At 49.9% G+C, this 27,009-nt stretch overlaps 1 protein-coding gene and 1 long non-coding RNA gene across 3 annotated transcripts; one reads left to right on the top strand and one right to left on the bottom strand.

Annotated features, from left to right (window-relative positions):
- Positions 1–4,397: 4,397 nt before the first annotated feature.
- ORMDL3 (ORMDL sphingolipid biosynthesis regulator 3) lies at positions 4,398–21,589 on the bottom strand. 2 transcript variants are annotated; one of them, XM_034756290.1, is made up of 4 exons: positions 21,462–21,589; positions 10,513–10,718; positions 7,802–7,953; positions 4,398–5,404 (listed from the first exon to the last, which is right to left on the bottom strand). In XM_034756290.1, exons 2-4 carry the CDS (start codon positions 10,684–10,686, stop codon positions 5,269–5,271), a joined length of 462 nt encoding a protein of 153 aa, XP_034612181.1. In that variant the 5' UTR covers positions 10,687–10,718; positions 21,462–21,589; the 3' UTR covers positions 4,398–5,268. The 2 variants fall into 2 exon arrangements, with proteins under 2 accessions (XP_034612181.1, XP_034612182.1); XM_034756291.1 differs by lacking the exon at positions 21,462–21,589 and adding an exon at positions 11,721–11,854.
- On the top strand, positions 18,802–25,693 carry LOC117869453. Its single transcript, XR_004643813.1, has 3 exons — positions 18,802–20,523; positions 21,831–21,912; positions 25,246–25,693. It is a non-coding gene; the product is annotated as an uncharacterized LOC117869453 (long non-coding RNA).
- The last annotated feature ends 1,316 nt before the right edge of the window (positions 25,694–27,009 follow it).

Below are 27,009 nucleotides of genomic sequence, written 5' to 3'. Positions count from 1 at the left end.
GCGCCCACACAGGTTGTTACATGAATACTGACCTTTATTAGTTTCTCTTAGAATACTGTACAAAGGAGTAATAAAAATAATATTCACACTTTGTCTTAGAAAGTTCCTCTAGATGAAACTTCTTTGTATACCCAAAAAAGAGAAGGAACTGGAAAAAACACAACTAAACTTCTATATACAATGCAAGAATGTTCCATACAAAACTGATTTAGCTCACTGAAATTGATCTCAAGAGTGTATTATTATGTGCACACACTTAAAAATATCTCTCTATTTTATGCACGATGGTAAATCAAAGCAATACATCTCACTGCTATTAAAGAAAATCATATGAGACTCTGACTGTGTGCTACTGCCAACAGTGACCCAGTTATTGTCCTCTCTTGGAGGACCAGTACCATTCTTTTAATATTTAAATTATGTTTAAATTGCTGTTGTTTTAAATAAATCCTCATTGACTGAACAGCCTTAGGTCTCAGGGGGAAGGGGAAAGAAGGCTCCAATCTTGCACTTGGATCACGTGGAAGGGCTGTATAGTGTTGGGTTAAAGATCCAGCTGTTGGAATCCAATTGCAAGACTGGGGCCTTCACTCAACACCCCCAAGCTGTTGTTCTGTATCTTTCTGTGCTGTGTGGACAAGCACACAGTTCTCTCAACGGCTGAGGAAAAAGGCTTTGCAGTAACAGCAGCAATAAGAGCAGGCAACGCGAATGGCTTGAGTCAGGCCAATGTCTGTGAACTGGTCTATTGTTATCGAGTTTAAAACCCTTGGTTTCTTTATTGTTTCTCTGTATCCGCAGCAGACAAAACTACACTGAAAAGCATTGGCTGTACTGAAATTCACACCTACTGCTATGCAGGGAGCCAGCACAAGGCCTGGAGGAAGATTTTCCCAAGGGCCTAAGTGAGTTAGGCACCTAAATCCCATTGACAGTCAAGGGGAGTCCAGGGTCTAGTTCACTTAAGCGCTTTACACAAGGGTTGAATTTCATTCTGGGATCGCCACCACACTTGGCTGCAGCCATATTTAAATGCTCAAGACTCTAAATTCCTCAAACTTCCCCACTTGGGGATGCACGCAATCCCTCTTCTGCCCAAAGCTGGTTTTTATCCCCAAGGAGCTTCCTTGGCGTGTGTGCTGTTTTCTCCAACTCTCCACGGCCTGAGTGGCCCTTCATCATTTGTCTTCTGAGTCAGAGCTGCCGTGTCTGGCCCATTTCAAACCCACCCGTTTTATAAAAGTGGTTTCAATGCAACGTTTCAGGAAATCTACAGTGTGGTTTGTTCTGTAATGTTTGGATTAGCATTTCATTGCTTTGTCTCCCAGATCACCTACGAGTGCCTAGTGAAGGGGGCTGTTCCCACTCACTGCATACTCAGACTCCCCCTTTTGAGTGACATTTTAATGGAAGCTACCCCTGCACACAGGGGGTCGGGGGGAGTAGATCTCTGACACATAATTATGCATTGCTCTTTTTAAAAATTAACCGAAATCCCTGTTAAACTGTTAAGTCCTAGGGCCTGATTCCCCTCTCACTTGAGCCAAGTAAGGCCGCGATTAAGCAAAACACTTAAGCGTGTGCTTAAATTCCATTGACTTCTGTGTGTCTTAAGCACATGCTGAAGTGCTTCACGGAAACTGTTTTCACTGAAATGCTCATAAAAGAGAAATCATTAGACTGGTCTATGAATATCATGTCTTTGTAAACCCGTTGAGGAAAACTTACACTCCAGGTTTTAAACTGCCCCACTGAAGAGTTCATGATTTTATTTTTAGTAGCTTTACATTTCAGCGTTAATTTAACAGAACTGATTGGACATGACCAGTGTCACTGAACCCACAAACACTGCAGGTCCAGCCGCCAGCTGATGTACGTCTGCCGAGCTTCACCACTCCACAGCTGCCAAGGGTCTGGTGCCTAGCGTCAGCTTACATTTCTGCTACAAACTCACTCCAGCTTTGCATAGTTTACATGCATGAGAGGGAGAGAAAAGGCAAAACCTACATGAATCCGGGAATAATGGTTTTAAGCAAATAAAGAAAAAAAAAGTCCTTTTTTATTTATGGTGGGTTTTTGCAAAACACAAGGATAAAGTGATTCCTGCCCCACTTCTCTGGGTCGAGATTCCCACCTTTAAAGTAATTATTTTGTCTCTCTAGTTAGGTTTCTATTTGTCCCCAAAGCTAGATTAACACCACGCTACGTGTTCCGTCTCTTTCACTGGAGAAGGTTCAGCATCAGCACTATAATTCTGTGGCCTGCCAGACCTGAATTGGTCCAGCAGTGTGCCCCTTAGACTAGGCACATCATCCCAGCAGTCTGGGTGAAGGTACTATCACTGCCGAGTGGAAACCTGCCGTCTCCCCATTGCCATCTGAGGCACGTATCTACAATGTTCATTTCTGAATCCACTCAGACATTCTCATCAGGAAATAGCACCAGCCTGAAACTATTTTTTTCCAGAAGTCACAGGCTAGTAGCTTGAAAAGTTACAGTACAGTAACTGAAGCAACAATCCACTCCCACCCAGGTCAGGGATGGGAAAAAAGGAAGAGCCTTGTATTAAATAAATTAACCTACATTTGACAGGCTCCTTTTTTCAAGAACCCAAAGCAGGTTTTCTCCTTCTCCACCATCTTCCTTTTCACTAATACTTACAGGAGCATTTCCGTCTTTGAAGCGCTTAAGAGACAATGGCTATATAAGCCTCACAACAGCCCTGTGAGGTAGGTTATTTCTCCCCCCTCAGCGGGGTACAAATGATGAAACTGAGGCAGAGAGGTTAAGCAGTTCACCCAAAGGCAGGTGAGGAGTCAATACAAGGGCCGAGATTCAAATTGGGGAATTTCTGTCTCCCAGTCCTGTCTTGGACCATTAGATCAGGTCTAAACTCTATCGATAGTATCCACTGTACCCCCTGCTCAGTTCCAAAGCTACATCTGGCTAATGCAGGAACTAAAATGTCTTATTTAAAATGTTTACATTGTCAGAAAACTCCAGACAATCAAAACACTAACAAACAAAAATCACCTTCATGAATGTGCAAGGGTATCATGAAAAATATAAACAAAGGCATAGTTCAACCAGCATATTGACCCTCTAGAAAATGCTGCAGTTACAAAGAGTGGACAGCTACCCCAACCACTGGGGCCAATTCTGCTGCTAACCCTTCGCTCTAGCTGGCAATTTTGAGAGGGGTGGGGGTGGGGGGGAGATTCAGTGTTGCAACTATGCTTCATCCTCAGTTATCCAAACCTCCCTGTTATATTGGAAATGCCACCCCCCCCTGTCTACTAATTACAAGCCTGTCATTTACCCCATACAATGATTATCAAAACTTTATTCAACAATCTCTTTCCACATTGGGATTATTGCATTTCTATTGCAGATTATAATTAAATTAAAAATCCCACATTGTCCTCCAAACCAGCTCCTGACTCTGTGGATAACTAGCTCATCTGCTAACAGCCACTTAGTAGAAACACACACACACACGCTCTACTAGGTAGGGTTCCCTCCCACACAGCAATGTAGGGTGCAGAAAACATGATGGCTCCACTAAGCAGCCTGAAATAAGCTCATGATGCATAAACAAAATCAAAACGAGTCAGAAACAGAAGGTTGGTTAGCTCCCCTGGTGGTTTAACTGCCCCCTGCAATGCCCCATTGCCCCTCACTTTCTTGGGGTGCAAGTTCCACCCACTAACTGACACGTGCCATACCCCACCTCTGGATCTAGCCACCAGTTCAGGGGCAGAACAGCAGGGCTTTGGATTTAAACAAGTACAACAAATCTGGATAATGAAGAAGGCAGCAAAGCAAGAGTTGCTGGTCTCCCTGCTGTGCCAAACACCTTCACTGTCCAGACCCGGACAGGTGGGTAACCTGCAGCCATGGTCTGGGGATGCGACAGACTGCACAGCTTGGATTTTCTATGCCACTGATAAGTTGAATGCTTCAGTGACCGGTCAGACCCGTTGCCCTCTTGCCGGCCAGCCACATTTGCCGTCTGCTCCTGCCTTCACTCAGCAATGCAGCACTATTGCAATATTCCTGTTCTACACCTCGCTTGTGGCCCATAGTATGCTGCTGACAGGTCATCAGGCCCAACCAGAAGTCCGAGAACGGTTTTCTGCATGGGCTGTCACATGCCGAGATGTGCCCACCACTGATATTTGGCAAATGCCACTGATCTAGATTTAGACATTGGAGTCCTGGGCAAAGGGGGTGGAAGAACGAGACCCATTTAAACCAGTCATGGTCACCTCTCTGCCTGTACCAACGCCCCATTACCATACCTGACGACGCTCCATCCTTCACCTAGAGCAAACCTGTCTGTCATCAGCCTTTCCCCTCCCCGATCTCCAAGTCAAGTGACTCCGATCACTCTGATGGGCAGTGTTAACATTTTTAATCACACAACTAACAAGCAGCACCATCACACCTCTTAGCCCTATGTGGCAGTAGGATTAAGGGTAACACTGCAGGGCTGCATGTGATGGGGGAGAATACCCCCCCATCACACACACTTTAAAATAGAACTACTTCCACTTTAAACAAAGACAGACATTGGTTATAGTTTAAATTAACAGAAACAACTTGGAATCCAATTCCTTCCCCCCGAATCATACAAACGGTACCTTGGAAAACAGGAAAGCTCCTTCCTGTTTTCTCATTAGAAAAAATGATTCCCTCCCCAGCAGGAGGAGAGAGGTTTAAGAATAAAATCCACCTCCCAAAATTAAAGTGGCCAACTAGTTTTTCACACCTGGGAAATCTGGCCATGCCCCCCTTTAATTTCCCCACGTAGCCCTTCGCGAGTGCTTCTAACCTCAAAAAGGGCCAATGTATTTTAAAGTGCATTTGCCATCGTAATAACTACTAGCTCTTAAAGCTTTCTCCCCACCCCTGCTCTCTCCATTCAGTGTATTGGCCTCTGGATGGGAGTCTCCCCAGAAACTGACCTATTTGTACCTCAACGTCTCACTCTATCTGCATCTACTCTTGATACTGGAGCACAAGAAGTCCACCCCCCAGTCTCCTGGCTCCATGCTAAACTCTACTCAGGATTCTGCTACTCCAGAGTTTGCTTAGATTTATTGGGCACGAGGATCCTGCATGTGGTATACACGTCTATTGGATACTGCATTTAAAGAGCCGCTGTGAAATTATATCCCGGATTTGGCGGGGGGTGGTGGTGGTGGTGAGGGAGGACTAAGACGACCGGGTTTCCCCTTCCACTTCAGCTCACTTCATCCAGGGGGCTCAGTACTTGTTGATCCCAAAGATCCGGACTCCGTGGAGCTGGGGCAGCTTGGGGATCAAGACGCTCATCAGGGAGATGGTGTTGATTATGAAGTGTATCCGGTCATATTTCGTATAGAAACTGGTGAGGAAATACCTAGGGGAGAGAGAAGCGGAAGTTGAATCACAGCTACCCACAGCTCCCATCACTCCCCGGGGCCAGTGACGATCTGAGGAGAGATACTGGTTGCAAGTGACTCACTGACTGCTTTTCCTGCTACAACCCATACTGCTCCCTTGGTGTACAAGTTACACCCACTAGCCGACCCCACCTCTGAATCTAGCCACCAGCTCAGGGCAGACAGACAGGGCTTCAGATTAGCACAACACAGCAAAGCCAGATAAGCCAAAATAAAAAACAAGGATCCGGTTTCTAGCAGCTAGTGAGCCCTGATTCCAAAGTGGATTTAGTCTCACCCTGGGGGATCTCAGTCTCTCTCTCTCCTTCTGGCCATGAGCTCTGGTCCCAAAAGACTTTAAACAGCTGAGCATCTTTGCAGCAGCAGCTTGTGTGTGCTTTTGGCAACAGACACAGCAGAGACTGGCCCTTCAGAAATATCTTCAGTCGATGGTGATGGAGCCTATCCGCCACTCCTCGCACTGTAGATGGCTGGAAAATAACATTTCCCAGCAGCGATTACATGAGTCAGAACTGCAATGTGGGTGGCAGGGGAGCCAGGGGACAGAGTCGGGTGAAAAGCAAGATGTTCCTCTTGGTGATGTGATTTTACAGTCTGATCCAGCCTCCAACACGTCACTCCACTGGGACTCTGCAGACTTGGGATGCTCTGAAGAATTTCTCCATCACGTGAAACGCAAACTACTTGTCTTCGCTTTCAGAGCCCTTCGTGGCCTCTCCACCCTACTTCTCTCTCATTCCCTCCTGAGAGGTTGACACCTGCTTCCAGTAAAGCCAGGGTGCCAGCCTGCACTGCCCACCTGTTAGATTGTCAGACGAGCACCTTCATGCTTCTCCCTTGCTGCCCCTTGTGCTGGGGAGGAATTCCCCATAAAAATCCACAAAGCCATTTCATTGCCCTCCGCCAAATCCCTTTTGCCATGAGGCCAAATCCAATGCCCCTGGTCTGGGGGCAAGATTCAGTGGTGGGGTCAGTTAGTGAGTGTAACTTGGCAACAGTCAGGCTGCTGGTGGGCTGAAACCACTGCCTGTCGTTCTGGACCATACTGTCTCATAGAGCTTGCCCCAAACCATCCCTAGAGTAGCCACTTGTTGTCTCTTGTCTTATACGTATGTAGTAAGTGAAGGCAATGTAGTAAGTAAAGGCCTAATGAAGGCCCAGTATGAGGCCTGAACCAAACTAAAGTAATGGTCAAGACTTTGCTAATATGAAGCAAAGTTAAGCTGTGAGCAAGAGGCAGGCCCTGCTCACAGAAGTTGGCAAGGAAAGGGCTGATGTTGCATAGTTACAGCATAAACATGGTACCAAGACACACTATACCGGAACATTCCACAGATAACATGGAACAGGCCGACCCATCCCAATGACAGGGGCAAAAGGGTAAAATGATGGATAGAGTTGTTTTGATCGAACCAACAGGTACAAGGTGAGAGGCGGCACCTTATTACGTAGAGGGGTTGTACCTTGCTACGTAGAGGGGTTGCACCTCAATACGTCAGGAGTGATGTGTAACTTGTTTGTACCTGTGTATAAGAATGTGTCCCTGGGGTGGTGTCTTTGTCCGGCTGAGGGGGCAGTGGAAAGTCCCGCCACTGAGCTGAGTCCATTGCCGAGCGGCACTTTCTAGCAGTATGCCTGGTAGACTAAGTAATCTATGGGGAACTGAAATTGTGTCAGGGTCGCAATAAACCTGGCCGAGGTGCCTTTGTATCTTAGTAGACTCTGTGGTCATTGGGGGTTCTCGTCGGGTCTGCTGTGTCAGCTATCTGCGCAGAGCTGGGGCAGCACACAGAGGGAACACACGCACGCAGCCGAGTGATATCAACAGGAGAAAGCAGAAGCACCACACCAGTAGCCTCTCACAACAACGTAGACTGTTCACTTTTGGGGGTAGGAACAGTCTTTTTGTTCTGTATCTGTGCAGCACCCGGCACAATGGGGCCCTGGGTCTGTGACTGGAGCTCCTAGCTGCTACCATAATACACATAAATCATGTTAATGTTAATCAGTGCTAGCCCTGGTGACTTGTGAGATAGTGAACCTTCGAAGCACATCAGGGCTGCACTGGTCTCTTTCTAACAGTGCTTTTTATGGACACTGACCCAGGCTGAATAGCACCTGGACACAAGCTCAGAGCAAATCCCCAAGACATCCACGCAATGAGTGGTGGACAGCAGCACAGACACAAGTGGGCTATGGATACTGTGAATAAATCTGGTATTGCAACATATGTGGATCTGCTTTCAGGCCCCCGAGCTAGCATTGTTTTTGGAGGCCAATGGAGGGCTTTAGCTTCAGCTTCGTTCGACAGGGTGCCGCTGTGACCAGCCCGCCCGCCCCCCTGAAGTACTCACAGCACGATGGGCGTGATGGTCAGGAACTTGCGCGATGCCGTGAACTGCACCCCATAGTCCATCTGCTCCCAGTGCGTGAGCAACCGGGCTTTCCCCTGGTCCGGAGTCTCAAAGGGCGTTCCTTTCACGGTGTGCAGGAAGATGTACATACTCTGTACCAAACACGAGCAGAAGGTAAAACTTGGGCAGCCCTCTGAGACCAGGTATCTGGAGAGATTCCTCTGACCTTAGCCACCCACAACTCATCACTAGGAAAGCTCTTACACTTGCAAGCCAGGGCTGTGCCACTAGGGGGAGCTGTTGTCATCTGATGAGATTTTTTTTTTTTTTTTTTTTCGGCATTGGCAATTAGGGTCCCACCGGACGAGCTGGTTACAGCCCGGCTAGGAAGCCTGGGCTCTTGAGCTCAAGTTATAGCAGCTCCTGCGTTTAGTGCTGGAGCTCCCTGGTGCCCTGGCCAAGATGGTGACGGTCACGTTAGGAAACGCAGCTCCCCGGCATCAGAGGAGAATACACATGGAGCGGAATCAAACTCCAGTATCGCATCTCTTCCTGCTGCACAGACTGAGGCGTGACCATGGCCAGACAGTTGCACAGACCATACCAGGTGCTTCCTGCCTGTCAGAGAAAACCTTTGAAATGGAACAGCCACAGACTCGCTGCCCCCGGCCCTGCGTTGCATTGGGGGGGGGGGTTGTGTGTGTGTGTGTGTGTGTGTGCGCGCGGAGAGTGGCACCTCCCAGGCTCTATTCCCAGTTCTAACCTCAACTGACTTTCATCCCTACGTGCCACAGCTCCCTCAGTTGTGAAAGCGTGATAATATTGACCCCCACGCCACGGGGGGAGAAGGGTAACGCATTGCTGATGCAGTGAGCGTTGAGATTCTAAACGGTGCGGCTCTAGAGGACGGCAAAGGGGTAGCAATGTTATTTATGGGGAGGCAGGGCTGTCCAATGGACAGAACACTGCCCTGGGCACTCAGGAACCCTATGTCCAGCTCTGACCTTGGGCAAGTCAGCCTCTCTGTGCCTCAGCTTCCCCATCTGTAAAATGGGGATAATGACACCAACCTCCTGTGTAAAAGACTGTGAGCTCCACCAGTGAGACGCACTAGATAAAAGCGGAGTATTATTATAACCGGAACTTAAGCAATCTCCTGGAAAGATTCCAGTGACACACGCTCCAGGTACACACAAGCAACAAATCCTTGGAGAAGCCAACAAAAAATCCGTTGGGATTGTTGTTTATGAACAATTGCTGCTGGTCCTTTAAAAGCCTCCTGCTCCTAAGACTCACCACTCTAAACTGGACAGAGGCCAAGGCAAGGAGGTCTGATTGGCGGGAGAGCAGAGCACACCAGTGCTGATCTCAGCCCTTTTGCTCTCAGTTCTAGCTGCCGATTGCTCGAGATCTGGATGGTTTTTATGGGATGGGGCGTCAGGAGCCCTGCGAGGGAATCAATTCCCGGTCTCTGATTAATCTCAAGCCGAGAATCACTTTAACCATAGGGCACAAATAGACCAGCTGCTGCGTCTGTGCTAACGTCTGGGTTTCTCTGACCTGGAAATCAGGGAACAAGCTGCTGCATGGAGCCACGGTCTGATCTCCGGGAGACAAACAGACTAAAACAAGAGGGGAGTCAGGAGCGGGCGAATATATCATCAGTGAAAAGCTTGGGGCGTTTTTCTGAGCCCCAGAGGAAAAGGTTCCGCTCAACGGCTGCGGTTGTGTCATGTCCCAGCAGAGGGCAGCAGTGCGTCCACTCACCCGCATCCCCAAACCCATCCCCTGAAAAAAAAAAAAAAAACCCACACACTCCAGCCCACACCCATGAAGAAAACTGACTGTTTCATTTCTACGATACACCCGAGTCAATGACCCCCTGTTCACATTATGCACTTGCTCCAGATACAGTAGCATTAGACTCAGACAAATGGCCAACAACCCCCACCCCATCCCTCGGCTTTGCACCCTGGGCCTCTCATCTGGGCCCAGCCTACTGTCAGCTCACAAGTCAGCAACTGATTTTTATAAATCCTCCAGCTCCTGGGTACAAAAACCCACCTTGCCCTTCCTGCCTCTCCCTTTGTTGCCAGTAACACCAGAGGATTCCTGGGCAGCAGCAAAGTGAGCGTAACCAGCGGGTAGCAGGTCCCCCTCTGGGCCTGACCCTCGGAGGATGTGAGGCTGTCATAGCTCCTAATCCTTGATAGCTCAAGCTGTAGAGACTCACACTTCCAACCCAGGAGGTTGCTAGTTCAACCCTCTGAGTCAGCCAAGAGGACAGTCGTCACACAAGGCTCCCCCATCTTGCACTGCTCTCCATGTGTCCGGGCGCCAGACAGTAGTTTACACCCCACAGCCTATTCCCGCTCCTGCGGGGGCCTCTTCGGGTAGCTTTGGTGATGCGGACACTTGCCCGGATGGGAGCTGGTCTGAGACCCAAAATTAATTCACGTAGGGGACGGTGAACACCAAACGTTTGATTGTTACCACCTGGGCTGGATTTGAACCCATGACCTCAAGGTGAAAGGGGGCTGAGCCTGGGATGTGGCTGCTCAGTCAGCCAGACTGCATCCCACACACTGGTGGGAACTCAGGACTTGGGGTTTGATTTCACTGTAGGATCCCTCGGCAGCTAACCACCCATGTGACCATCAAGCCCAGCTGGGGGTTCCCCCTGGGGCCAGTGAGCCGTGGCGCCCCCTTACCATGTTGTGGATGATGTTGGTGAGAGTCCAAACCACAGGGACACTGAAGAAGGGGATGCTGAGGAGGACCACATGCAGCAGGCCAATCCCCAGCACGTAGGAGAGCCAGATGCCCCGGCTGTTCATGACCCGGGTGTTGGGGTTCACCTCGCTGTGAGCCGTCCCCACGTTCATGCTGGCTCATGCGTCGGCTAGACAGTCCTGAACTGAACCAAGAAGAACAAGAGACAGGTCAGCGCAGGGAGGCAGCAGACTCTGCCACTCCACTAAGCTGCAAGCTAACCAGAACCCTCCATGCAAACGGCCCCATCCTTCCCTGTCCCTGCTTCTCAGCCAAGACCAGCCCAGGATGGAGCATTGTCTTGCAGGTAAAGCAGCCGACAGGAAGTCAGGTCTACCGGATTCTGTCCCAGACACTGCCACCCTCTCACCACAAAACCTTGGGCAAGTCACTTCACTGCCCTCTGCCTCAGTTACCCTAGTTATAAAATAGAGACAATACTCTTGTCTGGGAGCTAAATCCACTCATGTTTGAGATTCAGGTGGAAGGTGCCAGGAAATGAGAAACATCTCTACAATGGGGGTATTTCTAACGCTGGTGGTATATTCTGGTGGAACCGGGGCATATGGATGATTTCAGTCCTGCGACTCTGCCAGTGAAGAGCCAAATAGGTAATTTCACAGCATAACATGGACCAAATTTTCTTTTGCAGGACACATTAGGGCCCTGGTCCTGCAAAATCTGGAGCATAGTTACCCACATGCTTAAGGGTTTGCAGGATCCAGGCCATAACATGTCCTGAGAAAAACTTCAGCCCCGATTCTGCAAAGTCTTAGGTGTGTGTAACCTTACACCTAGGATTAGCCCCATTGACTGCCACAGGGTTCTGCGAGGCTGCAGGAGCCTCCCCACACTGACCCACATCACAGAACTGGACTCTTGTTTCATAAGCAGGACCAAAAAAGATCTTTGGAGAGATCATTACAGCAACGGGAAGGAGAAATGAAGAGTTCCAGGAGAGAGATCCTTTGACACCGAGGTTAGAAAAGCCATGGTGAGGTAACGATGCAGGGAGGTCGCTTCACTAGGGGTGCCCTACAGGAGAAGGCTCCCACTCTGCTGTGGGGTAGAACGTGCAGACCCCAGGAGCAGCACAGAAAGAAGCATTTTCAAAGCAATTCTGATAAGGCCAGAAAGAGAGACTCACTGCTGGAATGGAGAAGATTGTCAATGACTGGACTGAGGCTGGATTTGGTGCCATACCCAGCAATCCATGAAACCTCAGGGCCTAGGGCTGCTGCACGCATTCGCCTGCATAATGAAACAGGTTCAACAGCAAACACCAGTCCCAGGATTCAATACAGAGCACGCTGACTGAACTTTCAGCTAATGACGAAACACACAAGGAGCGGGAGCAGAATGGAGCTGGACAGGCCTATCTGTGGCTAAGGTTCGAACGCTGCCACCACCCTACAGGGATAAAAACCACCATCACAAAGCGAACAGGAAATGAGGGTTTCCACTCACCCCTCAGCAGATCTCAACCGGCTGCTGTCCAGCCGGTACACTCCAAAGCTGGTTCCAGTTGGAAGGCAGATTGTGATGTCATTCACTCAGAGCAAGATCACAACCAAAAAAACCTCAGATTCCAGAGACAGCCAAAAGGTGCTAATGATGGGCCCAATCCTGTGAGCATATTGCTCCCAGACCGTGGGATAACTCGTGGTACTGAGCAATAAAGTCACTGCTGCCAAGTCAGCAAGTATTTTCAGGCTCAGCTAGAGTGACCAGATATCCTGATTTTATAGGGACAGTACTGATATTTGGGGCTTTTTCTTATACAGATGCCTATTACTCCCACCCCCCCGATTTCTTATACTTGCTGTCTGGTCACCCTAGCTCAGACCTTTGTGGGACTGAAGCAAGGAACTTCATCGCCATCTGTCTCCCAAAGGTGCCGAGCACCAAGGTGCCACCACACCTTCAACAGAGCAACAGGAGTATTCTCCATCACTTGACGTCTTGCTAAGAGACTCGCTCCAGCTCCTCCCTCACCACTTCCTGGGCTCAATGCAGGAATCACTGGGAGGGAGTTTTGGGGCTGTGAGATACAGGAGGTCAGACTTGACTATTAGAAATGTTCCTTCTGGACTTGAAACCTTTATGTGCCTAACCGTTTGGCACATAAAACCCTGATCCTGCAAACACTTCGGCATGTGGGACTTGTCAAAAGCATTATGTTGAGGGTGTATGCAAGGCCAGGGTCAACATTTGGAAATTTTTGGCCATCCTTGCCCAACATTAATTCCTATGTATTTGTCAGCCTTTATTCCAAAGCTGCTTTGTTGCTTTTTGGCTGATTTTTCAAAAAGTTGACCAATTTTTGCATTAGTAGGAGCACACTTCCTTTTCATTCAAAGTTTAGTAGCTACCGAAGTACAGATGCAGAAACAGATGCAGAAATAAAAAGGCCTAGACAAGCCAGGCTCTCCCTTCCTGGTAATTTTCTAGTGTTGTTGCTGGTTTAGCTCCCATTGCTGGGAGACCGATTTGCTGCTCTTCTCCAGCTCACATGCCCGTGTTGTGTGGGAGGCGGGTTGCAGCCAGACCTATTGTGTTCTTTACACAGAAACCAGATGTTCCAAGTTTCTTTACATAGAATCCTGGGCCTGGGTTATTTTGCAGGCTGGAGCTCTATCTTTTTTATTGTCCTTGACAAGGGTTATTACACAGAACAAACACTATCCCTCCTGCAACTGCTGTTGGCCGTGCTGTGTCCTTCAGGCCTCCTGTAGTCACCCACGGGTGCGCCTCAGCATCAGCCATCCAGCGCAAGGCAGGGCTGCTATCTGACAGACACACCAATTTCTCTGCCACTCAGAAACCTTGACACCACAGGCCGACAAGTGGTTATGGTTGGAGAGGACGTTGGACCTGCTCTGTTGCCTGCAGACAGGACACCCCAAATGTGCTAATCGCTCAGCTTCTCATCACCACTTCCCTGGATCACAGAACACCCCCCGTCCCGGTCTCCTTTTTGTGCCTCAGTTTCCCATTTGTAAAATGTGGATTAGACTTGGTTGAAATCTACTTCATGTGGACACCGTGGGGACCACGGCACACTGAGGATGTCAGCCACTGAGTAATATCAGAAAAATTTTGCAGGTTCCATTTCAAATTCTCTCTTCTCCTGCCTAAAATACCCACCATCATCCCTTTCATCCAGGACACCCCTCTGTTCCTGGATCGATATTTACATCTCTTGTACAGAAGTCATCCCTAAACCCAGTCTCTCCACGGCTTACAGGTCTCTGCATCTTATTTCCAAGCTTACTTAAGAGCTACTAACCAATCAAAGCCAACGGCCCCTCCCCCCACAACACAGCTTATTAGCTTTACAGATGGGATTTGTTCAGGAAAAACAAAGCACATGAGAAAAGCAATGGAAACTTTGCTCCAACCCCCTCCCCCTTCTGAAGCAGATGACTGCTAAGCTCCAATTTCTCAGGACACCCAGCTGCGCCAATGCTCCTCAATCCCGACCCGCAGCCCCCTGCTCTCCCAGCACATGCTTTGCGATGCCACTCAACCTCAACTCACAACCCCCCCACCCCCCGACTATCCCAGCCCTGCCCCCTGCCGATGCCAGCTCTGGCCTGCCACACACACCCCTTCAGACTCAAGCTGCAACCAGAGGACAGGACCCAGGTCTCCTGACTCCATCCCACGCTCTATCAACGGGGCTACGCTGCCTCTCCTTCACTTCAGACCCACACTAGATACGAACCCAGCTCACAGAGGCTAGTGCGTGAATTCTCAACACCCAACCTCGTCACACACACAAAACAACCCGCTGACAGCCTGACTCAGCCCAGGTCAGCGGTAGGCACGTTGGGCTGACTAGCGCCTTGTGGGGCTCGGCTCAGGATGGGCGGTAACGGGCCGCCGTGCTGGGAGGCCTAGCACTGAATGGGCCACCGAGACTGAACTAGCCTCTTATTCGTTTGGAACGTCCCTCAGGCTGGGCCGGTGGGGGAAGGAAGCTGTCTGTTCTGCGGCTAGAGATCTCCGTCTGCAGGGCTGTCAGGCCAGCGTCTGAACTGGCAACATCGCCCCAGTTCAACAGGGAAGAAACCAAACAGCATCGTCAGTTTTCTCCTTGTCTTGTCAGCCACCGACCCTGCAGGGACCTTGCTGACCCAGGGAACTAGCAAGGACACAGCCAGCTCCCTGGCTTCACACTCTCAAAGCCCAGCACTCAAGGGGCGGGACAGAGATTGGGAGCCAGGCAGATTCCTGTCCTGTGGCCGCTCAACTGAGAATGATGCTGACTGGTGTCTCTTGTGACGGGAGAGCAAGTCAATTCTCAGGTTTGTGCTGGGCCAGAGCAAACTGACAAAGATCACCACTGATGTCACTTGTCCCGCAGAGTCATAGACGGGAAGTGTCACAAGAAAGTGAATCACTGCATGGCTCAGCGAGCAGGGCACTGGAGCGGGAGCCAGGACGTCTGGATTCTGCTGCCAGATCTGCTACCGACCTGCTGTGGGATCCCCAGCAAGTCACTTCCTCTCTCTGTACCTCTGCACTCCTGTGCCCGCCCCCCCCTTTGTATGTCTAGTCAGACTGCAAATTCTTCAGAGCAGGGACTGTCCCTCTCTTCATGTTAATACAGCACCCAGTGCAACGGGGCTCCAATCTCACGGGGGGGGGGGCCAGCACCCTGTGCAAAGGGGCCCCCCAAACTCAATGGAGGCGTCTAGCTGCTACCACAATACAAATAATAACGTACGAGAGGCTGAAATCTCCACCAAAGTGGAAGAAGTCACAATTTCCTGGGAAAATGAATATTTTAAACCCGTCTCCACAGGAACATTATTTGCTCCTTTGCTCACCAGAGGACCATCAGAGGCAGGATTACACGGCGAAGATTTCAGGGATGATGGAGACACTGCTATATTGAAAGGAAACCAACATCTGAAGGAGCCAAGTGATGTGTTGAGAAATTGCCATTAACCTATCTCTGGGACCCAGGTTCTGATCCTGGTTTAAGTCACAGAGGGAACGAACTTGGCAGATCTCAGCCCAGTCCCAAAGGGCCATTTCTCCCTGCCACTAAACCATCACACAGGGATGCCTGGGCAGCCTGCACAGGGGGAGGCTGGGATTGGAATGGGGGGTGGGGTGGGGGGCTGCAGTCAGGAATGAGATGCAAAGGCAGAGCTGTGCAGGGGACACCAGGAATGAAAATGCAGGGGGTGCTGAATAACTGAGGTATATTGATAAGTACTGTGGTCAAGATTGAGGTGCACAGTCAACACGGACGATGGGAAGCCTGCCCAACCCCTGGTTTTAACCTCAGCAATTACCCCCCTCATCTCCAAATTCACAGAGAAGTCTCTGAGAAAAGGGAAAACGCTTCAAATGTAACTTCCTGTTGCCCAGGAGATCAGCAACAGGCTGTACCCAGAGCAGAGCCATTGTCATCCTTCCTGCACAGAAGAGGGACCCAATTTACAAGTTGGGGCTGAGGGGAACATGCCTTTGGCTCCAGCCGAAGCAGCGGAGGGATGATGCCTGCAACTAGAATGTAACAGACAATCCCTCTGAGCGTGTTCTGCTCACCCCTAGTCGGATGGACTTTGGTTAGCTGCTTGATCAGCACATGGTCTGCTGCTCTCTGCATGAACGGCAGAGACAGAGAGTGGGACCATTTGGCCACTGAGTTTGAACCAGTCCCGTTCAGCAAACTGAATCCCCTCTAACATCCCAGCTGACAGCCAGATCCACTCACCTCCTTTAACTTCTCACGTCCTTGAACTAACTGGCATGCATCCTGCCAGGCAGTCCCTGCGTGACATGTCAATTGTGAGAGGTGTGGTGCCCAGGGAGGCACTACATTGCTGCTCACAAGGGGTAAAGTCTCTTACATCCCTTAATGCAATTTGTTTACTATGCTGCAGCTTGTCTAGGGAGGCAAGGGGACGTATATCCCCTGCGGGCGCATCTCCTCAGGGGAACCCTGCGGGTGCATCTCCCCCAGGGAACCCTGCATGGCACACAGATCACATGCGAAAGAGGCAGCAGTAAGATCTGAGGTGCCATACAGAGTCTGAGCTATTGTCTACAGTCCCCACATCCTAGAAAGTGCTGGGGTCATCAACTCTCCTCATCATGAAGGATCAGATGCAGCTCTGGCCCAAAGCAAACATTCAGCTGGAAGGAGAGAGAAGTTTGTGCTGGTGAAGAGCAGAGCTCGTTTCGAAGGGTAGAAAAGCGACTCCCAAGAAGAATATAAGAACGGTCATATTGGGTCAGACCATGGTCCATCTAGCCCAGAATCCTGTCTCTGACAGTAGACAGTACCAGACCTTCAGGGGAGTGTACAGAACAGGGCAGTTGGAGTGATCCACCCTTGTCCCTCTCAGCTTCTGGCAGTCAGAGGTTTAGAGTCGCCCTGACTATGGGGTTGCATCCCTGACCATTTTGGCTAGTAGCTATTGATGGACCTATCCTCCATGAACTTACCTAATTCTATTTTGAATCCACTTATACTTCTGGCCTTCACAACATCCCATGGCAATTGCTGTGTGAATAAGTACTTCCTTGTTTGTATTCATCCTGCCACCTGTTAATTTCAGTGGGTGGCCCCTGTTTTTTGTATTATGGGAAAAGATAAGTAACACTTCTCTATTCACTTTTTCCACATCATTCATGATTGTATAGACCTCTATCATATTGCCCCTTAGCTGTCTCTTTTCTAAGCTGAACAGCCCTAAATTTTTAATCTCTCCATGTATGGAAGCAGTTCCATAACCTTGAATATCTGTGTTGCTCTTCTCTGAACCTTTTCTAGGTCCACCATATCCTTTTTGCGATGGGATACCCGAACTGCTCACAATATTCAGGGTGTGGGCGCACCACTAATTTTTATATATATATGATATGATATTTTCTGTCTTATTATCTATGCCTTTCCTAACCCATTATTATTCTGCTTTTGTAGCCTCTCTAACTTCTCATACCATTTCACAATCACTGTCCCCACCCTGGTCAGGTGTTCAGTAGTGTATTCCTACTGCTCTACTCTTTTTAGTCAAGCATGGAATTTCTGTCTATGGAGATTCCATGGTAGAGTTTGTTTCATGTAAGAACCTTATTTGACTCTCTGTTTTCTTTAACATATAATGCCACTCCCCCACCCACAACCTACACTGTCATTCCTATATATTTTACACCCTGGTATTACTGTGTCCCATCATTATCCTCATTCCACCAAGCTTCCCTGATGCTTATTATATCAATATCCTCATTTAATGCCAGTTACTCTAGTTCACCCGTCAGAGTATTGAGATTTCTAGCATTTGGTACATTTTGCCCAGAGGCACTCTAAACAAGAGCCAAATTAAACCCTGCGACTCTGGCTGAAGCCAGCAGGAGTTGCACCATCCCACGCCAGGGCCACGCTGGGTCAAGAACTCCAAAGGGAGGGGCCTTTGGAACCAACACAGACGACAAACAACCAACACATTACGCAAGACAGTATCTGGGACATCAGGCTGTTAATGGGCCAATGAGGCAGTGAGCCATTCGCTGGGTGGATGGACATGATGCCTTCAATATGCGTGGGCTGGCCACTGGGGAGCTAGTAAGTTCCCCACCCTCCTTAATGGGGATGGACGTGGTCTCCTAAAACCGGCTCTTCTCCATAGCGCCCCAGTTGAAGGGCCCTTCCAAACACACCTGCCAGCCATAGGATCGGTTGGAAGATGGGGACCATCCTACCACATTGCCTGAGGTATACAGTGCCTGTTCGCTGCAGCGTTATATGGGAAGGGGCAATGCCCCTCCCCCCTTGCCAAGAGACGTACCAGCACCTCCACCCCCTGCCAGATGGACTCTATAGCTCTGTCCTTTTACACCACCATCATGTTCATTTTCAAAGCACTTAATATTAGCTGATTAGTGCCAGGGTAAGTCTAATGTAGGTGATAGGATGATACTGAAAACCCCAAGAGATCATTAGGGCATCATCCACTTCTTAGCACCTGGCATTGTCTTTTTACGCCCACTTTACACAGGTAGGAATGACCAGAGGAGGGGTGAGGCCGTGGGGAAATCAGGTGTGGGGTGTGCTATGAAGTGCTTTCCAGACAGGTTGGGGTAGAACACAGCAGATTCCAACCCCAGCCACCCTGGGGACGCCCAGAATGACTCCTGTGAAGTCAATGGGATCATCTGGGGTTTACACCAGCATCAGTGAGATAAGGCTCCTGCCTTACAGCCACAAAGAGCTCAGGGAACGCTAAGTTGCAAAAAGCCCGTGGGTTTGAATGGCGATGTTTTGTACATGACCCACGAGTGCCACAACGTTTGCTCAAGCTGAGTGTGTGTCAGTCTGTTCCACTGGGTAGCAGGACCAGGGTCACCCGGTTTTTAGAGGAGGGACTGGAACGATAATTACCGATCACACCCCAGAGGCACAGAGCTCTCTACGCATTTACAGTAATAGATGCCGTCTAATCAATCCCCATCTGACAGCATCAGCAGCCTCGTTCTATAGATGACGCCAAGGTTCTCCAGAGAGGGGAAGTCACTTGCAATCAATAGCAGAGCTAGGCTAAGGACTCAGGGGGTTCCCAGCTCCCAGTCCCATGCTCAGACCACATTTAACCGCTCACACTAGTTCTGCTTTTGCCAGTCTCTCCCACCTGCGCCCTCTTTAGCTTGTTACCTAGAGCAAAGGGCCTGAATTAAAATATACAAGCGGGATCAAATCTGGATCCATAATTTGCAGCTTCCAAGGGCCATTTCCAGAACACATCATCTGAACAATCCTGCGCATTGGGGGAATATCCGGATCCCTAGTTATGACTGTGGGGTGATGTGGGGAGAAGGGGTTGGCAGCCATCCGTGGTTGCTGCCATTTGAACAGGGTTTGCTGTTATCAAAGCAAACACTGCACATACAAGCTTTCAATGGGAGTTCCCAGACGACTGCTATTCCTCAGATCATCCAGTTTTATTCCCTGAGCCACTATGGGGACCTGGGACTTTTCAATGATCTTCTCTCTTTGGAACCACAGGGGCTCCCACAGCATACAGCACAGCTGCCAGTTGCTTGGGTTTCCCCGTGGAAATAGCAATATGGCTGCACAACAGTATTATTTATCTGTACGGTGGTAGCACCTAGGATTCCCAGGCATGGACAAGGACCCGGATCCTGTGGTGCTTAGGGGCTGTACAAGCGCAGAATAAAACCGGTCCTTGCCCCAAAAAGCTGGCAATCTAAGTAAAGCGAAGATTGCAGGCTGTCCTGGAGATGCGTGTGCCCTGAGGCCTCTTCAGTGCTGCTTGGGATGCAGGAGGAAGGGGTAATACGTACCCAAGCGAGAAGTGAACCCACCATATGGGACTCATGCCCCAGCTTCTCTCAGCCTACAGACTCCCTAAGAAAAGGTCCCAGCCACACACATGCCTCTGCTGGGGATTTCCCGCAGCTGCGCGGAGATCCCCACGGCTTCTTGGCAGCGGGTATTGAGGGCTGCGTTGCCTATGAACTGCAGAAGGCCTCTGCTCCCCCCCCAGCTCCAGCTTCACCCCCCACCTCTGTTTGCACAGAAGAATTTGTTCCAGTCTGCACTTTCCCCATATGCCTCCCACTATTAACCTCTTTGTGGCAACGTAGGGACCTGTTGCTTCCTAGCTGCGCCAGCTCATTCCACTACATTGTATTATAGGAAACTGCTGCAGGAGTGGACGCCTTGCTCTAGTCGCACAATTTGATTTTATCCAACAGCTCAGCTAGGAGGCTTTGAGAGAGTCAGCAAGGGGAGGACAAAGCGGGGATGGGACACTGAGTCTTTCACCTCGAGGTCACCAGTTCAAATCCAGCTCAGGCTGGCAGAGCAGTTGGGTCTTTGGACAAAGACCCAGATCACAATGGAGATGACAGCCTCAGGGGAGAACCAAAAGATGCTGTCAGACACAGGGACCAAAGAGCCTCTACAGGTCAGTAGTTGTGGGGGGATGTGGCTGGGGATTTGTGGGAGACTTCCCCATAGCCAAGACTCTAGGGCTGCCAAGCCAGCAAGTCACCTCTTCCTGGAGACCTCCCTTCCATCACCCCCCTCAGAAAGCCTGGGATGCTGCCACTGAATGCCGGGAATGTGCTCACATCTCCAGGAAACCCCCCCTCCGTTGTATCTGAAGAAGTGAGGTTTTTACCCACGAAAGCTTATGCCCAAATAAATCTGTTGGTCTTTAAGGTGCCACCAGACTTCTTGTTGTTTTTGTAGATACAGACTAACACGGCTACCCCCTGATACTTGATACCCTCTCCCTGCTGAAATCCCAGGGTGCTGAGAGTTGTCTTGTGGCTTTCCAGGCTCCCCAAAGAGCAATTGTTCCCCTAGAGACCCCTCTTGTGCTGCTTGCCTGCACAGTTTGGTTAAAGGCAGCCTGGAAGCTCCCTCCCAGTCCTACCCCCCAGGTCCCGGTCACCCCAAAAACTCAGCTGGACAGAAACAATACCCTCTGGAGTGCTAAGAAACGGTCCAAGGGCCTAACCCCAGATGCACACAAAAAACCGTAGCCATCCCGCCCTGGCAGGCTCCCAGCCCCACTCCCCCAAGGGGGAAGCAGGCGCCTCTCCCACCGGGCTCCCCAGCTTCTCATGGCCCTAGACAGCAGATCCCCCCATTATTCCAGAGCCCAGCACCCCCACACTCCCTGAGCCCCTTGCCCCTCCCATCACGGGGGCTTTCCCCCAAGCCTTGCACCACCACCCCCAACTCTGCCCCTCGACCGGTCTCTGCTCCCCTGAATGCCTGCCCCCCTCCTCCAGGTCCCTGCACCCCCTTTCCCCCGCCCCTCTCCTTGGCCCCGCCCCCTATCTCTGCCCCCCTGCAGACCCCAGGCCTGCCACACCGCCCAGCCCCGGTGCTCACCGCGCTGCGCAGCCGGCTCTCGGCCCGGGGGCCTCTCCCCGCAGCCCGGCTCCGCTCCGCTCCCCGCCGCCGCCGCGGACAACGCAGCAGCAGCTGCAGCAGCTGGCAGCTCCGCCCTCCCCAGCATCCCCCGCGCCCGCGGGGCGCGCTGGGAAATGTAGTTCCCCTGGGGCGCTCGGGACTCCCACATGTCCCATGGCCCCTGAGGGCCGCCGCTGGGCGGGGGGCGGCGGCTGCTGTACATTCCCTGTCAGCTCGCTGTAGATGTTTTTTTGTGCTTGTTCATTTTTATTACATTTCTGTGCATTGGTTCTCATTCTCTGACTTGTTATTGTTTGCCGCACCTGTGAATCTCTCGTGAATTGTCAGCAGCCCAGGTGTGTCCTTTTACTCAGTTATGGTTTGCTGATCATCAGCTGCGTGCGTGCCCGACACTGCATGGGACACACAGGTAAGGCATTACGCTGGCAAAGACTACAGTCCTGATCCTACACAGGCTTCACTTTCCCACCATGAATAGTCCCACTGAAATCAGTGTAGTAGTAAAGTTAAGTGTTGGAATAAGTGCTTGCAGAATTGGGGCTGTACGCGTGTGCTTAAACTTTGTGTGTGAATAAATGCACTGAATTCAATGGGGCTAAGCGCATGCTTCACTCTTTGCAAGGGACAGTAGCAAAACAGTCCCTGCTCTGAAAAGCTTACATGTTCTGTGAGCTCAGCCCCTTCAAACTCTCATATCTTACTTCCATGAGCTAGCCTGGAGCTTGTAATGGAAACAACATGGGTGGATTCTGTTCCCAGATGGAGCCCAACTGAAATCAAACAGGGCTCTGTGTGGGCATGAGGATCCAATCACAGGAACAGGGGGCCCTGAGAAATCAGATAAGTAAAGTTATTCACATCTAAGTGTTTGCATGGCCAGCTTCTATTTGTCCTGTGTTTCAGCAAGAACTACGCATTGCCAAGAAGCAGACACTGTGATATAAGTGTGTGATTTTGTGCTGAATAGAGAGGTGAGATGGGCCTTATGAATAGCAAAGTGGACTGAGCCTCAGGAAATCTGGGTCAGTTCTTGCCTATATTAGTGATCTGGGGGCAAGTCTCTCTCCTCTATTTCCCACTTATCTATGTAGACTGGGAACTCTTTGGGGCAGCGACTGCCTCACTCTCCTTTTTTCTCCACTTTCCTCCAAAAGGCTCCCCTGCTCCCATTCACGTCAGTCCTTATGTTCTCCCCCATGTTATAATTATTATTATGGTAGTACCTCGAGGCCCAGCTGAGATGAGGGCCCCCTTGTGATAAGCGCTGTATATATACATAACCAGAGACACAGAACTTACAGTCTAACTCCGCACACCAGAGCCCTGATCTTAGCTGAGGATGCTAGGCATGTCCTGTAATACTAATATTAAGTATGATTTTGCATCATCAATAATGAATTGTGGTAGTTGCCCAATAATCATTTGTCCTGTATTTTTTTCATATGCTCAGTCTTCATTTCCGTGACATGTAAGTTGTGAGGGCTGCAAAGCATTCTCAGGGCTGAGCTGACTCATGCCTTTCTGAGCCCCCGTAAGTTGCAGAGCTCACATGGGACATTGCCCCCCTCCACAAACGAGAGAGCTCCCAGGCAGCTGCTTGTGTTGTTTGTATGAAGAGCCATCCCTGCCCTTTGGGCTGCTGGGCACGGAGTGCAGCACACTTTAGCAAAGGCAGGCACTCACTAAACAGTTCTCCTTTTTCTCCACTTTCCTCCAAAAGGCTCTCCTGCTCCCATTCACTTCAGTCCTTATGTTCTCCCCCAAATTATAATTATTATTGTAGTAGCACCTAGAGGCCCCAGCTGAGCTGAGGGCCCCATTGTGCTAGGTGCTGTACGTATATCTAATGAGAGACAAAGAACTTACAGTCTAACTAGACAAGACAGACAAAGGAAGGACAGTTACCTGCTTTGTACAGAGGGGGAAATTGAGGGCTGGAGAGATTAGATCACTTTGCCCATGTCACTCCAGGAGTCTGTGGTAGAACTGAATCCAGCTTGCCTGAGTCTTAGCCCAGGATACCAGCCTTTCCAAAATGTCCAAGTTTCTAGCTTCCAGATACTGGCAGAAATATACAACGGGGAGGAAGGAAATTTGGCCTAAGGACACTGGGGCAAACTCTTGATCTTATGAAAAGTCCCTTATGGGTTCTTTCATGTCTGCACAGAGCAGAGTCCGGATTTTTAAGGTTGTTTCAAAAGATACCCTGACCCCACCCAATGCTTAACTTGTGTGTCCCAGGCAGTTTTCTAGCTGAGTCTCTCTGATGAGACCTTAAAAACTGGAGCCCTGTCCTCTCTGCTTGGGTATTAAAGAACCCATTGCCCTTCTTGTAAGAGTGGGGAGTTGGCCTTGAAGTGTTTGGCCAAAATTCCCCTCCCCTTCCCACAGTTGTGTTGTGTGTTAGTTGTTTGTTGGCCTCCACCCCAGAGGTGGCTGCACTTCAATAGTGCCATGTGCATACTGTCTGTATGGCACTTTGGGACTCCTGTGGGATGAGAGGTGCTGTAATAACATACAATAATGAACATCAGCTGTTAATAGCAATAATAATAACATGTAATGTAGCATACTCTGTGGGGTGCAAGTATAATACTATAGGGGTAGGCATAACATGTTCATAGCCAGCTGCAAACCGAGGCTCTGATCCAGCAAACACTTAAGCATGTGCCTCATTTTTAAACCCATGAGCAGTCCTGTTGACTTCCAGGGAACTACTCACTTGCAAAAAGTTAAGTATGTGCTTCAGTGGTTTGAGCATTGGCCGGCTAAACTCAGGGTTGTGAGTTCAGTCCTTGAGGGGGCTATTTAGGGATTAGGGGCAAAAATCTGTCAGGGGCAAAAAGGCAGTGATTAGTCCTGCTTTGAGTAGGGAGTTGGACTAGATGACCTCCTGAGGTCCCTTTCAGCCCTGATATTCTGTGATTCTAAGTGCTGATCAGGGTCTGAGAGTGTGTCTGTGAATAAGTGGCACCTATTGTGCTACTGTAACCCACACACCTCCTGGGTGTGGTGTTCTGTCCTATCTAGTGGCACCGAGACTACTTGAAGAGAGAGATAAAATGACTCTGCTCTACAGCCTTAGCTAATAGCAGGGGCTTGGACTAGATGACCTCCTGAGGTCCCTTCCAACCCTGATAGTCTATGATTCTAGAATAGCCAGTTGGCTTTTAGCTCATGTGGTAGAGGTTATGCACTAAGCTCCAAAGGTTCCAGGTTCGATCCCACCTGCTGATGACCAGGGTCTGGCGGTGTTACACTACCAATGTCTAATAATCCTATAATAGTTGTACACACTGTGACATCTTGGGGACCAGGGTCAGGATCCGGTCTCCACTCTGAATTCTTTGGCTTGTGCATGGCAAGGGAGTCTGCTAAATAATCAAAGCTAAGTACCTTGCCGCTACAGCCCCTCCGCATGCATGGCCAATTTGCAAGCTGGCTATATTTGCTTTGTGCAGCGTGTGAGCTTTTCCCACCAAGCAGCAGCAGAGGGGGCCATACTGTTATTTGGAAACCAGCTCCCAGGATGAGTTGCTTCTTTCCCTGGCACGGGCTAGTTTACTGTAGTATCTGCCTTAACTGACCAGGATCAGAGAGGGAGGAACAGAAAGCTGAAGACATCAGTGCCCCCTATTCATTGATCTGTGACTTGATCAATCACTGCTTCAGCGGAAATTGAAGAAAAGCAAATGTAACTCACTGAATGACTTACACATTCCCCTGTGTGTCTGATCCACAGGGATGTAAATCTTTTACAGTCTTCAGCTGCAGAACCTACCTCTTTGGCCCACGCTGTTCCAGCTCCTGCATTTAGCACTGGTATGCCTTGGTTCAGTTCCTGATGGTAGCCAGCTCAAACACTTGAGGTCCCTGCAATGGTGGAGAGAAAATCCCTTCCTAAGCTCACATGTGGGGCTTGGTGGAGTCTGGTGCGTGTGAGCCAGAGTCACTGGAGCTCAGCAGTTCTTTCTCGTTACCCCAAGGTAACGCCTGTCTCTTCCTCCGACCCTCCAGAGCGATGCTCAAAGGTGTGGGAACTGGGAGCTTAACTGTCAGATGTGCCTTGGAAAATTCCATCCTAAATCCACATTTAGGCACCCTAATAAAGTGGCTTGATTTTCAAAAGTGCGGCGTGCCCAGCAGCTCCCACTGAAACTCATACTCTACATGTCTGGCAGGGGGGGTTGTAATTGTCTTACCATGGTGTCCTCCTAATTAGCGCTCAGGGGGGCTCTGATGGCCTAGAGGAGTTAACGCTAGTGCACGTGGATTGCCATTTTAACCACTACCCAGGAGTTTGGAAAAGCATTCAGACCCTCCTACCCACTTTGCCTCGAGAACTAACCCAGCAGAGCAACTCAGATTCCAGGCTGCTATTACCAGTCACTTCCTTTCCTTTTTTATAAACACAGGCAGCAATCAGATGAATGTAGGTGAAGGTGCAGCTCCTGAGAGTGCGGGACTCTGAGCTCTGTATGGCTGGAGAGAGACCCATGGATGCTGGGCTAAGGTCTTGCACATGGCTCTGCAGATGCACCACAGCCCTGACCCACAGCACCCCCTGCTGTTTTGATTGGGAACTCCCTCAGAGCTCTGCCAATGCACCCCCATGCTGACAGGCCACGCCATCTGATAGGCCAGTCCTGGGCCTCACATACCCAGCTCTGCTGCATAGCACCCTGGGCTCAGGTCCGGGGTTCCCCCCAATCCTGACTTGCAGCCCCACCACTATTCCAGCCCTGGGCTCCTGCACGCTGTACTGTCAATACCCCTCAAGCCCAACTTGCTGAATTTCATTTCAGCCCAGATTTCCCCCCCACACTCCGATTGTGCAATAATTAGCCAGAAAAACCTTGTTTTCTTTGACTGGAATTTGAGCAGCAAACATAAGAACATGGCGAGCTTTCCGGTGGTGCTCTGAATAGAAGTAATTGAGGTTTTCCTGTGCTGTTACCGGCAATCAATGCCTCTCTGCCATGTTATAGCCCTCTAACTGCTGAGTGTGAGCTCCCAGTCAGGCACTCAGGAGCACATGCAAGGGGTCTGGCTCCTCATTTTTTGTCTCCGAGCTGTCAGCTGGAGTCATACTAGCAACCTGAGCCAAAAAAGCATGGCTGTTGATGGGGAGCAAGGTTTAATTTAGGGTTAAAAGCAACAGAGAGTCCCGTGGCACCTTTAAGACTAACAGATGTATTGGAGCATAAGCTTTCATGGGTGAATACCCACTTCGTCAGATGCATGGCATGTGTCTGATGAAGTGGGTATTCACCCACAAAAGCTTATGCTCCAATACATCTGTTAGTCTTAAAGGTGCCACAGGACTCTCTGTTGCTTTTTACAGATCCAGACTAACACGGCTACCCTTCTGATACTTAATTTAGGCTTGTGTGTGAGAAGAATGTGTTTGTGCGAGTTAGTGCGTGAGTACGGGAGTAAATTACATTTGTGTGTGTGTGAGACAGAGTCAGTTTAATAGGTGTGTGAGTGAATGTGTGTGTGTGAA

The sequence above is a fragment of the Trachemys scripta genome, chromosome 23 (genome assembly GCF_013100865.1).
Source record: "Trachemys scripta elegans isolate TJP31775 chromosome 23, CAS_Tse_1.0, whole genome shotgun sequence".
In the NCBI taxonomy this organism is placed as follows: domain Eukaryota; kingdom Metazoa; phylum Chordata; order Testudines; family Emydidae; genus Trachemys; species Trachemys scripta.
This window is presented reverse-complemented; position numbering and strand designations above follow the sequence as displayed.